Genomic DNA, 14,537 nt, shown 5'->3' with positions numbered 1-14,537 from the left:
AGTTTGTAACAACATGAGGGTGAGTAATTGATGGCAAGATTTTCATTTTTTGGATGAACGTCTGTTCATTTTAAGAAAATTCTGTTTTGAACATCTTTGCGTTACATAACTGTCACTGTGGCAAAAACATTTCCTGTTCCAAAACTGGTATCATTTTGAGCTTTAAAAAAGACCCATGGAAAACATTTCATGCCACCACTTTCTTACTTGTCTATCAAGCATAACTTGTTATCAGACAAGACGTCTTCTAGTTGTTGTTTTTTTCGTTTTTTGAGGAGATTGAATGGCAGTAAGTAAAAAAAACCTTCAGTCTTGTGTTTCATATCTTCTAATCAATTGCAATTGCACATATTAATCCCTGCTTACATACAAAGCATGCTGTACTCTCTTCCACTAAAGCATGTCATAATTTGCATGCATATGTACATGCACTTACAATGAAGAACCTGGAGATTTTTGGCTTTTTCCCTCATATGCACATATGCTTGGGTGTTTTCTTGTAGTTTGAAGGCTGCAATAAGGCATTTTCCCGTCTGGAGAACCTGAAGATCCACCTACGTAGCCACACCGGAGAGAAACCCTACATTTGCCAGCATCCCGGCTGTCTCAAGGCCTTCAGCAACTCCAGTGATCGAGCCAAACACCAGCGCACACACCTGGACACGGTATGACCATTCTTATGACTCTTATCAGGTGTAAACACAAAAACACATTAAAAATGCACTGCGGAAAATTGTACAGTTGGATCCAAAAGTCTCAGAAGAAAATACATATTTATATGCGCACATTTATTTAGTTTACTTTTCTCCATTTTAGGTCACTAATTACACAAAGACATTTTAAAAGTTCCTTTAACTAATTATAAATATGCAAAATATGCATTTATTTTTTACTAGTGGTTCTTGGACCCCACTGTATATATAGCTGTGAATTTACACTTATACCCAGTCTGCGAAAGGTGTACACCACTAATGAAAACAAACAAGCGAGGGAAGCTTACTTGTCACTTTTTCCAGACGAAGTAGTCGTAATAACAGGGTTTTATTTACACTAAATTCAGAGTAAGGAATTATAGTCTGGAACACTGGTGAGATCTCCTTTCACTTTTAACGGCTTAAGAAAAAAAGAGAGCCACTTCAGCGACTACCAGCTCTGGCTGCACATCTCTCTCCCACTGCGGCTCTCATGCCAGCCTGTAAAGCTGTGTAACAACCAGCCTGCGAGTGATATCGGTTTCCTCAGAACACTTAAGTCAACAGAGCTGATTTATTCAAAGCAGGGTGGTTTCGTTCGCTGCGGTCAGTAAGCTTCTGATGGCAGACGTCGCACTTCTAATTGCGTAATAACCGTGCAAATGTCATAATTCGTCACGTAGATGAGTGGAGCACATCTATGGAAGTGATTGTTCAGAGCTGTTATAATTATGTCACTCCGTGTTATTAATGCAGACTTTGGGAATGTTATCCAGCAAAGCATTTACTTTTCCTTCGCACCCTCCATCGCACTCTCTAGCACAGCTGAAATGTATGACGTAAGAAGTGCATTTCTAGAGACACGACATTATTGATTAGTCAGTGCTGTTTTAAGAATTTGTGTAGCTGGGGGTGACATGTGCGGTTAATATTTGAAGTGGACAGATGCGGCGATTTCATAATATTTACTGAATCTTTCTGTGTGTGTATCGCTCTGCACCTGTGTAATGTCCTGTGGAGGATTTGTTTTATGTAGCCGTGTGGAGCATCTGAAAACCTTTTTTTTTGTTTGTTTTTTTGGAGAAAAGTCATGAACTGTCCTATACTTTTGAAAGAGTGTAGAAAAAGTATTTCTTTCATATATTTTGATACTAAATTTGCTGCATAAAGTAAAAAAAAAAAAAAACAAGTGCTACAACTGTTAATATAATAAATAAAGATAATTTTGTAATGTTTTTTTTAAAAACAGTAATATTGTAAAATATTAAAATGACTGTTTTATGTTTTAATCTGTTCAGCAGTCATCACTCCAGTCTTCAGTATCACATAATTATTTAGAAATCATTCAAATATGCTGATTTGGTGCTCAAGAAACATTATTATCAATGTTGAAAACGGTTGCACTGCTTACTGTTTTTGTGGAGTCCATGATAATTTTTTTTTAAATGATACATTTATTTGAAACAGAAGTCTTTTGTAACATTATAAATGTCTCAATTTAATGTATCCTTGCTTAATAAAAGTATTAACTTCTTTCAGCAAAAAATCTTATTGGCCACTAACCTTTGAACATTGGTATATTTTTTCTAGTATTTATTTACTTACTTACCTACTTATTTATTTTTGTTTGTTTAAAGCAGAGAAGCAGTTTTTTTGTTAAAATATTAATATTTGAATTCTTTTAATTGAATCAAAGTCATATGATGCAACCAAAATGCAGAAAAAAGCATATATACATAAAACGATATATCATAGACGAAATAAAATGAAATTATATCATAGAGTGGACCCCTGCAGACCATTATAACTGTATGTCAAGATCAGTAAGTCTCTTTAATATATCAGATAATTTGGCCTCCTTATGACAAGGCAAAGTTAGTTCATAATGTAAAATGTCATTGGATTTGACCACCCTCAAAAAATGTAATGATATTTATTTATAAATATATAAATGTATACATTATATGTACTTTCTTCCTCAGTTCATTGATCATTACACATTTGAATGACTAATTTACCTTTGTCTCTTCTGCTGTGCCTCTTGCTTCATTATTTTATGTAGAAACCGTATGCATGTCAGCTCCCAGGGTGCACCAAACGTTACACCGACCCCAGCTCATTGCGCAAGCACGTCAAGGTCCACTCCAGTAAAGCCCTGCAGGCACAGGACAAGGTAACAATTTCAAGTGTTTGTTAGTTTTGTATCAAGAGACTCTTACAACAACAGCCTCATTCGATAACTTAATAACCTAAAACAAAAATACATGCACACGCAACATGCAACTAATTAGATGATCTTAATGACCTGATAAATGAAGTCACATCGTTTAATGCATTAACTTCATCAGTAATCTTCATCCCAGAGATCTTTGATGAAAAGGTCTATTGTTTTATGGGCTGTTCCTGCTTTCCAAACAAAGGAGAATGAAGGAGATCTTTGTGTATTCCCATGGGTTTGGCCTTCTAAGCAAGAACACGTGTTCCCATAATACAGTTAATAAGCAGTGCAGCGCTATTCCTCAAGAGGCCAGATGTGACATGCAAATAGCAAACATGCTCAGCAGCTCCACTGAATGCTCAAATGTATCAACAACAGAAAGTTGTTTCAGCCTCAGTAAGATTTTGCCGCTCTCACAGTCAAGTGGTACATCCTTGCAGTACTTTTCTACAAAGGCAAAATGCAGTAAAAGCGCCCACATTGGAACTGAGAAAAAGGCTTCACATTTCTTTTAGTTGAATTTCATTGATTTTATATCATTTTTCACACTATTTTCTGTTTTTGCCTTTTGGCCAAATCCATCTGTCACAGATTATAGTCTAAATTATCCGATTTTGATGTCTAGTTATTGTGTTATGGTATGTCTGCTTTATCAGAGTAGGAAATCAGTGCTGTATATTTTATGCATATGTTTTCTGTATCTTGACAGGTCCAGCTACACAATAAGGTGGAGCAGGAAGTTGTGGATGTGTGCCTTGACTTGCAGTATCTCCATGGCTCCGCTCCTTCAATACAGAGTCCAGACCATAGGCGTCCTGCCTCCCTCAGTGAGATTCATCAGGAGGGTTTTACTGGTAGGTGTATAGCTTATGGTCTATCCTGAGTTGGGCTTTTGACTTTGGAAGGCCTGCAAGACATTTTGCCTGCTGTAAAACTGAAGGAAGCAAAGCGTGCCAGATAGAAATGACCAGCATGTTGTGTTTTTGATGATGGTCCTGGCATCCTCTTGACAGCTTTTCTCAGAAAGACTCCAGCATCTGGTTGGACATTCATGCTGGTCTTAGCTGGTCTTTTCAGCTTGTAAAATACATATATTTTGCAGAAGGCCCTATGTTTTGTTTGTTGTCTTAATATGTTTCTGGAAAAAGGACAAAAAAGACTTTGAAAAAGAATTTGCACCTTTTGAATTTTAGACGTGTGGCATTTAATACAATTTATTTTTTATGGATTATTTTATTATTTTTTTTTATTGTGTTTGTTGTACTACAATTCTCTGACACAATTTTTTGGCCAAAATTCTAAGTTTGAGCATTGATGTGAAACACAGAACTTTACATTTTGGTCTAGTTTTTGTACAATTTGTTTGAGTTTTCGAATTTTCAACATTTGACAATTTTTTTTTTTTTTTTTTTGTTATAATTGTAATTTTATAATTTGAATATTTACAGATAATTTAACCTCTAAAATGAATCAGAACAAAAAGTGTAATTAAAATTTTAATTAAAAGAAATAAAATATAAATTTTATCAAAACACAAAAATCAAATCTATTTGTAATGTATTTCTAGCTCAGCATAAAACTAAACATAATTTTAGTCATGATAGTTAAGCTAAAGATAGTGTAATATGCAGTACAATGCAAAAGTTTACAGGTGGGATTCTCTGTTAAGAAATAACCGTAAATTAGCATTAAAGTGTAAATTAATTATGGATTAAAAAACACCTGAAAGTATGTATGAGTATGTAATATAAAGTATGTAATGAGATACACTACTCTTCAAAAGTATAGAGTCAGTAATATTTTGTAATGTTTTTGAAAGAAATATTTTATGCTCACCCAGGCTGCATTTATTTGATCAAAATGCTGTAAAAAATGGAATTATGAAATATTACAATTTAAAATTCTTTGTTGAATATAATTTATTTGAAAAAGAAATCTTCTGTAACATTATAAATGTCTTTACTGGATTTTGATCGCTTTAATGCGTTTTTGCTGAATACAAGTATTGATTTCTTCCAAAAAAAAAATCATACTGACCCCAAAGTTTTAAACGGTAGTTTAAAGGAACTAGTGCTAGTGAAAGATGACATTGTACAACCCTGCACACAAGCAGTCTGTATGATTCCAGCCACTATCCATTTTTAACCAGTGCAGAGAAAAAAAATTGTTTATATGTGCATGCCATTTAGCATTACGGATGTGTCCAGGGGAGAATGTGCTCAGACCAGTGAGCCCTGTCCACTCCCTTCCTCATTTCCCTATACCCATCATTTACACTACGCACTATTTCTGACATCAGCTGTTCCGACGAGCTCAAAAGAGCAGTGTTTGCGCAGTCACTGGGCACCCACCGTGGGCAAGCGGCCACCCCACGCATGTCTCTAACACTCCAGAATCTTTTCCATTCCAGCCGCTTTTCCTTCAGATGCTTGAGACTGAGTCAAGAAGCTGTCAGACAGCGCAGGGCTCCTTTAGTCAACACCTGAAGTGAAAATCCATGAGGGCAGTCCGCACTAATTGTCTTAGACTGCTCACGATTTTTCGAAGAGATGTGGAAGGCAGACAGAAGCCACAGATATTTCAGTCGTCTGATTCTGACGAAAAAGAAAGAAACAACTATGTGTTTCAAGTGAAGAATAACTATGAGAGATGTTTAACATCAGCAAGCCAAACTGAAAGCATTATTCATTCTGACCTTGATCAATCAGGAAGAATAAGAGCAATTAAACAGAAATGTTATGACATTCACTTCTTGTTCGGTTTTAACATTTAAAAGCGCATTAACAGGTTGTAATTCTCTCAGTGAGCCCAGATTATAAGAATGAGCAAGACTTTACACAGTTTTACAAAACATCATGTGATATGTGTTTTAAAGTACACAATAAATATTATATGACTGGATATGCTCTCATGCAAAATGTTGTTCTTACTTTTTGGAAACATATTGAAGTTTTTGGTATGTTTCATCATCTCCTAAAATCCCTTAGTAGACTGCAACAAATTAAACAATATAGAAATATCAAATTAATTTGTATAGCATGGCTTAGATAACTTGATCTTAGATGAACAGTACCATTCATAACATTTTTTTTTATGTTTTGGAAAGAAGTCTTTAGTGAGGCTTTATCTGGAAGATTTATCTGATAAAAAAACAATAATATTGTGAAATGTTATTCAAATTTAATTTGTTGTTTTTCTATTTTAATATATTTTAAAATGCAATTTATTCTTGTGATGGTAAAGCTAATTTTTCAGCAGCCATTACTCCAGTCTGGTACTTTTGGTAACACTTTACAAGAAAATCCCATTAGGTACCATTAGTTCATGCATTAACTAACATTAATTAACAATGAGTAATATTTGTTGCAATATTCATTCATCCTTGTTAGTGTCAGTTATAAAAATACAACTGTTCATTGTTCATGTTTGCTTAGGTCCAAGAAATAATGTTAACTGATACATTTGGTTTTAATAATGTATATTAGTAAATGTTGAAAATAACATTAAGTAAGATTAATGCATTTTTCCAAAGTATTTTTGCCATGTTAACTAATGCATCTAACTAATGTTAACAAATAGAATCTTAGTGTAAAGTGTTACCAACATTTCCTGTTGCCGTCAATGTTGTTTGAGTTTATATTGAAATCTTATACTTGATTGCAAGAGACTTAATCAAAGTATCCATTTGCTTTCCATTTAATGCATTGCTGTCTAGGAGAAGTAACTGTGATGTACCGTAATTCTTTTTTTCCTGCGGATTTACAGCATACCCTGAGGAAGATGAATCCTGTAGCAGAGCCTTATCTCTGGAGCATCCCAGCAGACACTGCAGCATGGAGCACAGCAGCATCAGCCTCCACAACCATCTGCACAACAACAAGCTCAATCAGCCAAGGTGAGAATCAGCAGTCTGTCAGTGTATGCATCACAATATATGACCAGGAACATCATAATACTGTATAGGGCTTTTCACACCGCGCTTAATGCAATGCTGGGTAGATTACTTACAAATTGTAAGCCGTTACTAATTACAGATTACATGATAAAAATTGTAGTAACGTAATCTAGGTTACTCATTTTAGGTAATGTATTCAGACTACTTTTTAGATTACTTTTTAAAAAAATCTAATTTACCATTCATACATTTCATAATTATTTATTTCATACATAGTTTTTTCCCCCAAATTTCAAAGGATGTATGGCAAAGTTATTTATATGACATTTACATGACCAATCCATATTGAGAATATAGTCAAAGCTAAATGGTATGACATACAGTAGGATTTTTAAAAAGGAGACTTTAAAAGAGAAAAAAATAATAATTAGGGATGATCAATGAATTATAAAGAATTTACTGCCATTGTGTGAATAATATGTAATCACGTAATCCACAAAAAAGTAACTGTAATCTGATTATGAGCATTTTACAAGTACTTAATTTTTCGAATCTGATTATGTAATCCAGATGACATGTAATCAGTTACTACCCAGCGCTGATTATTAAATACCAGCGTTATTGTCATTCCAAACCCAGCTTTTAACCCCAGGTAAACAAACGTAATTTAGATAAGTGCTTTTCACCTGGGCTTTAAAGCCCTGCTCCGGTTAGTACCGCTTTTGTGGCGTTAACCACTCATTGTGGTGCCAAACTTGTACAGTGTGAAATTATGCGGTCTCGATGCTTAGCAACAGACACTCAATCGTGTGCCTCATATTCACATGCTTTGGACAGTCACAGAAACAAAGCGTGTTGTATAAACAGTCGTTTCATCATCTGAGGGGAAAAAAGTCAGCTGGGAACCTCGTCAGCTGGAGTGAAAAAGAGACTGTTTCATTCCGGCCTTTATAGTCCGAAAGGTCAAATTCAGGAAAAACTTGTTAGCTTGTTAAGATTAATTGTTAACCCCAAGGATAGTATGAAACATGAAGCAAGGATTCATATATACTGTACAGTAAATTCTCACTGCTTTTGTGAGAAAAGAGATGCCCATGTATTTAAAGGGATAGTTCACCCAAAAATGAAAATTCTGTCATTAATTACGTACCTTCATGTCGTTCCAAACCCGTAAGTCCTTTGTTAATCTTTGGAACACAATGTAAGATATTTTTAAGAAATCTAAGAGCTTTCTGACCCTGCATAGACAGCAATGCAACTGAAATGTTCCCAGGCCCAGAAACATAGCAAGGACATCGTTAAAATAGTCCATGTGACCTCAGTGGTTCAATTGTAATTTTACGAAGCTTCGAGAATACTTTTTGTGCGCAAAGAAAACAAAAATAATGACTTTATTAAATGCACTGTTTTGTATTGGGATGGTAGTGAACTTTAGTTTCAAATGTCACATTTTTTTTCTCATATTGACCAGATATAGAACGTCGAATATACATTTTAGCAAACATACAGCATGGAAACATCTAGTTTGCTTATTTGATACATATGGGAGCAATTTTATGTGAGTCTAATTGGCTATTTGTCACTGACTGAAGGACTCCATCTGCGGTGCATATATGTGCGTCAACCACAGCAGTTCGCATCATGTGCTTATGATGTGAAACATTAAAACAGCACAGCCGATGCGATGGGAGCAAATCGTCCCTGCCCTGAGAACAAAGACATTATGAAGTGTGGCAACACGTGTTTCTTCAGTAGAAAAATATTATTATTATGCATTCGCATGGGTCTTTTTACAGCACACAGTTAACCCATGACCCGTTCTCTCAGTGTTACTGTTGCGCTGTCACGCAAATATGTGCCGATTGTGTGGGGATTTGATCTGATCTGGATGTCTTGCATTAAGATGTTTGTACAATCTTATACCATATGGACAATTCAGAGATCATAGGGATTTTTTTTTTTGCGATTGTGGTCACTGTTGTGGTCACTAAAATTCAGTTCTTAGGAATGGCTGTAATGATTCTTTTCATTATTTCATTTTTTTTTATTGCTGTTGTTAAAGAAGGGTATTGTTATGCTGTCACTCACCACAAACAGGCAATGTTTGTTTCTGAACGTTTGCTTATCCAGACGCGTCCGGAAAAGAAACACATGCCATGACTCGCTTTGTGTAAACAACAATTACTCTTGAGGTGATGTGACAAAAAAAAAAAAACAGTGCAGCACGCTCTGTGGCTGTAAACAGGAAATGTGTTTTATCAAATAACAAAAAATATCACCAGAACCTACTTAACACTTCATGCACACTCTCGGTTGCCAGCTATCCTGCGCTTGACTGTGAGACAGAAACACTGAAGGCTTAGGTTTCTGGTCCCACAACAGAAAGCTAGATTTTTCCCCAACTGGGTTTTAAATGATATTATACATTTTATAACTAAATTGTCTTTCCTAACTCCTGCCATCAGAATCTGATCCCATTGCAAAATTTGTTTCGTTTGGCAGAAAGTAAGCATCTAGGAGACTTTGCTTACTGAGTATTGTTGTTATTTCAAATCCCTGTTATGAAATGTGAGATTTTGAGTGATTTGCGGTTCATTTTTGTGTAAATGTGTGCATTATAATCACCACTTAAAATGAACTATTGAAAACTAACAAAGTTATACACTACCATGCATTAGCTTGGGTTCAGCAAGATTATTTTAAAGAAGTATTTATTTCATTTTTAAAAAGTTTTATTTAGCAAGAACACATTAAATTGACAGTCAAACATTTACAATGTTACAAAAGATTTCTATTTCAAATAAATGTATTCTATTTCAAAAAAATGTATCACAGTTTTTGCAAATATATTAAGCAGCACAACTGTTTTCAACATTGATAAATAATAAGAAATGTTAAGACACCGGAGTAATGGCTGTTGAAAATTCAGCTTTGCCATCACAGGAATGATTTACAGTTTAAAATACTATATATTTAAATAGAAAACAGTAGTAATTTTCACAATATTACTGTTTTTACTGTATTTTTAATCATATATAAAGCTTCTTTATGAAGTAATAAAAAACTTCTTTCAAGAAGTAACCCTATATTTAACCTTTTTAATATTACATATTGATGTTTATAAATGTAAAAATGCTTATGGACCATTAAATCTTAAATGTAACCTAAAATATTGATGTTCATAAATCTAAAAATGCTCATGGACAAGTATTTAATCTAAATCTAAAAATGATCATTGGCAATTTGGCAATATATTTTTCCTGCCCAGTTCACTTAAACATTTGTGTACCTGCTGTTTTTAAAGAAGTATGATGACTTGATGCATTAGAGTGATTTTAGAGCTCCTTTAGTAGTCGATACAGTGTTTGGTAGTAGTAATAACTTTTCGTTCACCTGTGAGTTTAAAAGGAGGACTGTTGGATCCATAAAATCTTTTCCAAGATGAAAGTTCCTGCCCTGTAAAGTTGAGTCATTTCATTCACATATTTAATGAGCTCCTCAAACATGACAGGATACCTTACCCAAACATCTTTAAGCAGGTCTTTCACTGCAGTGTGCTAGCCGAAAATAACACGCTGTCAACCAAGAGGAGGATCAGTGTGATGGGTAAATTGGGATTTTTAAACGCTGCATGAAAGATTCCTCTCATTCCAGCCTAAGGGTGCGTACGGGCAGCTGGCTGCGATTAGTGTGTATAGAGAGGCTTGCTGTAAAAATATGAAGAGTGGAGCTGTTTTCTGAGTTTTGTGCTGACAGCCGCTCAATTGGGATACAGCCCTCTGCTCCACACACATGGCAGCGCTGCAGGGCTCCCACACACACACACACACACACACACACGCACACGCACGCACACACACACACACACACACAGAGCATTTATCTGCCTCACTTATGCTGTGAAGCCCTGTGATAGGACACAGCCATACCTGTCAACACTCCTGTTTTTCCCGGGAGTCTCCCGTATTTCACGCCAATCTCCCGCACCCCTCCCGTTTTGTTATTTCTCCCTGCGAAACTCCCGTAATTTGCGTGGCCCAAACCTCATTATATGAATGATCACATGAATATATTATCCCAAGGTTGTCCAGTTGCCAGATCTTGTATGAAATGCATCCTACTCACACAATCGTTACATCATACAAATTTCAACCCATTTGTGACCTCAACCTGGCAACCTGAAACCCAGTTGCTCTGTTGATATCTGCGCAGGTAGCAGACGTGGGAATCGAGCGAAATGGGAGGAGAAGACTTGGATGGTGCTCTGGCGAAAAAAGAAATTAATGTAAATTTAACAAAAAAAAAGTCTATGCATGACCTGGTGTTTTATTCGTATCTGAAATGAGGAGATGTGAACATTACGGAGCGCTAAACACTCTCATGCAGTGTATGTTTCATTCATACTCGGTTTATGGTTTATCTGTTTTTCAAGTAATTTTCAGGTAATAAGCAAAGTATAGGACATACTATCACAACAAAATTAACAATTCGCCTAACTCTCGCATGCTCATTAAAACATTTTCCTCCCTCCTTTGTCCACGACTTTGCCACATTCTTCATTAATAAAATTACAAACCTCGGTGCACAATTTGTCACACCACAAACCGTCATTCTTCATTAATAAAATTACAAACCTCAGTGCACAATTTGTCACACCACAAACTGTCAAACACATCTTACCTGCAAACATACACTCGTTTTCATCCTTCACTCCACTCTCTGAGGCAACAGATCAGTTTCCCTTCTACCTTCATTGCAAAAACACTTGAACGAGTTGTGTTCAACCAAGTCTCTGACTTTCTCAAACAGAACAACCTCCTGCACAGCAACCAATCTGGCTTCAGAAGTGGACATTCGACCGAGACTGCCTTGCTCTCAGTTGTTGAAGCGCTAAGACTGGCAAGAGCGGCTTACAGATCTTCTATACTTATCTTGCTGGATCTGTCCACTGCTTTTGATACGGTGAACCACCAGATTCTCCTGTCAACCCTATTGGAAAATGGCATCTCAGGAACCGCACGCCAGTGGTTTGATTCTTACCTCTCAGACAGGTCCTTCAAGGTATCTTGGAGAAGTGAGGTGTCCAAGTTGCAACATCTAGCTACTGGGGTGCCTCAGGGCTCAGTTCTTGGACCACTTCTCTTCTCTGTCTACATGGCATCACTAGGTTCTGTCATTCAGAAACATGGCTTTTCATATCACTGCTATGCTGATGACACTCAACTCTACCTCTCATTCCATCCTGATGATCCGAAGATAGCTGCTCGCATCTCAGCATGTATAACAGACATTTCTTGTTGGATGGACGGACCATCACCTTCAACTCAACCCGGCTAAGACAGAACTGCTTGTGGTTTCAACAAACCCATCACTTTATCAAAATTTCACCATCCAGTTAGGCTCATCAACCATAACTCCTTCAGAAACAGCTAGAAACCCGGTCCTGCAGATTTGCTTTATTCAACATCAAGAAGATCAGGTCCCTTCTTTCGGAACATGCTTCACAACTCCTTGTTCAAGCTCTTGTTCTGTCCAGGCTGGACTATTGTAATGCTCTTTTGGCAGGTCTTCCAGCCACTTCTATCAAACCTCTACAATTAATCCAAAATGCCGCTGTGAGATTAATCTTTAATGAGCCGAAAAAAACGCATGTCCCACCTCTGTTCATCAATTTGCAATACTATCTTCTATTTTTCTTTTTATTATATATATATATATATATATATATATATATACCTTGCTACATGTACTGCGTTAGGCTAACCGAGACTTGTCATTCGCACTTACATATTGTAGTTTTGATTGCTTCTATTGTCCTCATTTGTAAGTCACTTTGGATAAAAGCGTCTGCTAAATGACTAAATGTAAATGTAAATTTGAATGATGCAGTGCTAACTGACATAGCATTTATTCCAGTAGCCTATAGAAACTAAACCATATATTTTCTGCCTTGTGATAAAAATAAATAAATAAATAAAAAGTGTAGTATATAAACAAATCATAAAATTGACAATTTGTAAAATATAGGATAAAATATTACAGAATACAGATTATCTTAATCAGTGCATTTAATTTCGTAGCCAATTAAAAGACATAAGAAAAAAACCTGTCAATTAGACAAAGAAAAAAACAACTGCCAACACCCAACCAACCAACCCCCCCCCGCTTAAAAAGTAAAAAAAAACCTTTGTTGCTAATATCACTGATAATATGGGTCAGTTGGAGTTACGGAAATGTCAAAATCATTAAATGAATAAGAGCAGTAAGATAAATTAGATAGATAAAAATAAATAAATAAAATGTAATAAAATCAACTAAAACAAAAAATTACAAGATTACAAAATAACAGTATTACCATTAACATAAACAAAATAACATAATGAAATGTAATGAAAAAAAAAAGATTACAAAATAACAGTATTACCATTAACATAAACAAAATAGCATTATAATTTAATGAAATATAATGAAACAAAAATTTAATAATAATAATTCCTTAATAATTATTACACATATGGACAAACCCATAAAATACCTAAAAAAATACCTTTAACAAATGGAAATATATGTCCTGAAATATGTAAATTTGATATAAAAACACTGGATAAAAAAATTATATTATGGTTCTATAAATGTTAAACAAAGTGCAGATGTAAAATTATATTTTTGGAGTACCACAACTCATCAGCAGTATCATGTCATTTATATTACCAATGTTGTGCATATATTGTATATTGAATGTGTAATGAAATGTTGTAGCTGTTCCATATTTTCATATTTCTAAGTTTTCTTAGGTTTCCTTCCTTTTCTCTGAGATGTTTAATAAATGAATGAATGCTTTTCTCAATTTACTTATATCTCTTGTTCACACTGTAGGGTATCTACACCATAGCACAATATTTCAATTAGAGGAGGTGATACAATTTTGTTGAAGAATTGTCCTAATTTTAAAGACAACTATTTTTCTCTGAATGTCTAATAATGACTGGTTAGTTTTCACTGGGATGTAGCTCTGTTTAAGCAGATGTGAGTTATATTGACAAAAGCACCTGCAATGCTGATGAATAACACAAAAGGGCTGAACACCCTCGGGCCTCTCTGTAAGGGACCACATCATTTAAATGAACACTGTGCTCCACATAAAGTGCATCATGATGCTTCATTGCTGGCTAGCTGTGAGTCCCTCTGAGTTACAGCCTATGCTGGGCTCTCTAGAGGAATGACTTACCAATAGTACCATTCTTTCATTGGTTACTGATCTCTACATAGTTGGAGTAATATATTAGTCATGATCAAAATTTTTAGGTACAGTTTGTATGTGAACCGTTTGTTCTTGTGTTGTGTGAGGCGATCTTTTCTGAGGTTTTTACTTAATCATTTTAGCAGTTCTTGAATCTTGGCTGAATTTGACATGCACTAGAATGAATAGAATAGTATAGTATAGAATAGAATGTAGTAAAAAATGTAAATAAATAGAAAAAAAATGATTTATTATAAAAATATATATTCTTGATATAATATATTTGATCTATAAATATTGATGTGATTCAATTCTCTAAATAAATAAAAATAAATAAATGGTTGTAAAAAATGTAATAAAATAAATACATTTTAAGTCTTGATATAATATATTTGATCTATAAATATGGGTGTGATTTAATTCTCTAAATAAATAAAAATAAATAAATGGTTGTAAAAAAAAAACATTTGAAGAAGATAGATAGATAGATAG

At 34.9% G+C, this 14,537-nt stretch overlaps 1 protein-coding gene across 3 annotated transcripts in view; it reads left to right on the top strand.

Moving 5' to 3' along the window:
* Positions 1-14,537, top strand: part of LOC107688509 (zinc finger protein GLIS3-like) — a 35,563-nt gene that overhangs the window by 19,445 nt on the left and 1,581 nt on the right. For all 3 annotated transcript variants that reach the window (XM_016486198.1, XM_016486197.1, XM_016486196.1), the window contains 4 exons: positions 504-665; positions 2,755-2,865; positions 3,620-3,764; positions 6,676-6,805. In XM_016486198.1, coding sequence (XP_016341684.1) covers positions 504-665; positions 2,755-2,865; positions 3,620-3,764; positions 6,676-6,805 — 548 coding nt within the window. The remainder of the gene's footprint in view (positions 1-503; positions 666-2,754; positions 2,866-3,619; positions 3,765-6,675; positions 6,806-14,537) is intronic.

The sequence above is a fragment of the Sinocyclocheilus anshuiensis genome, unplaced genomic scaffold (assembly GCF_001515605.1).
Source record: "Sinocyclocheilus anshuiensis isolate Anshui unplaced genomic scaffold, SAMN03320099.WGS_v1.1 scaffold329, whole genome shotgun sequence".
NCBI classification, from domain to species: Eukaryota; Metazoa; Chordata; class Actinopteri; order Cypriniformes; family Cyprinidae; genus Sinocyclocheilus; species Sinocyclocheilus anshuiensis.
The sequence above is the reverse complement of the archived record's forward strand: the minus strand, read 5'-3'. Positions and strand labels throughout refer to the sequence as shown.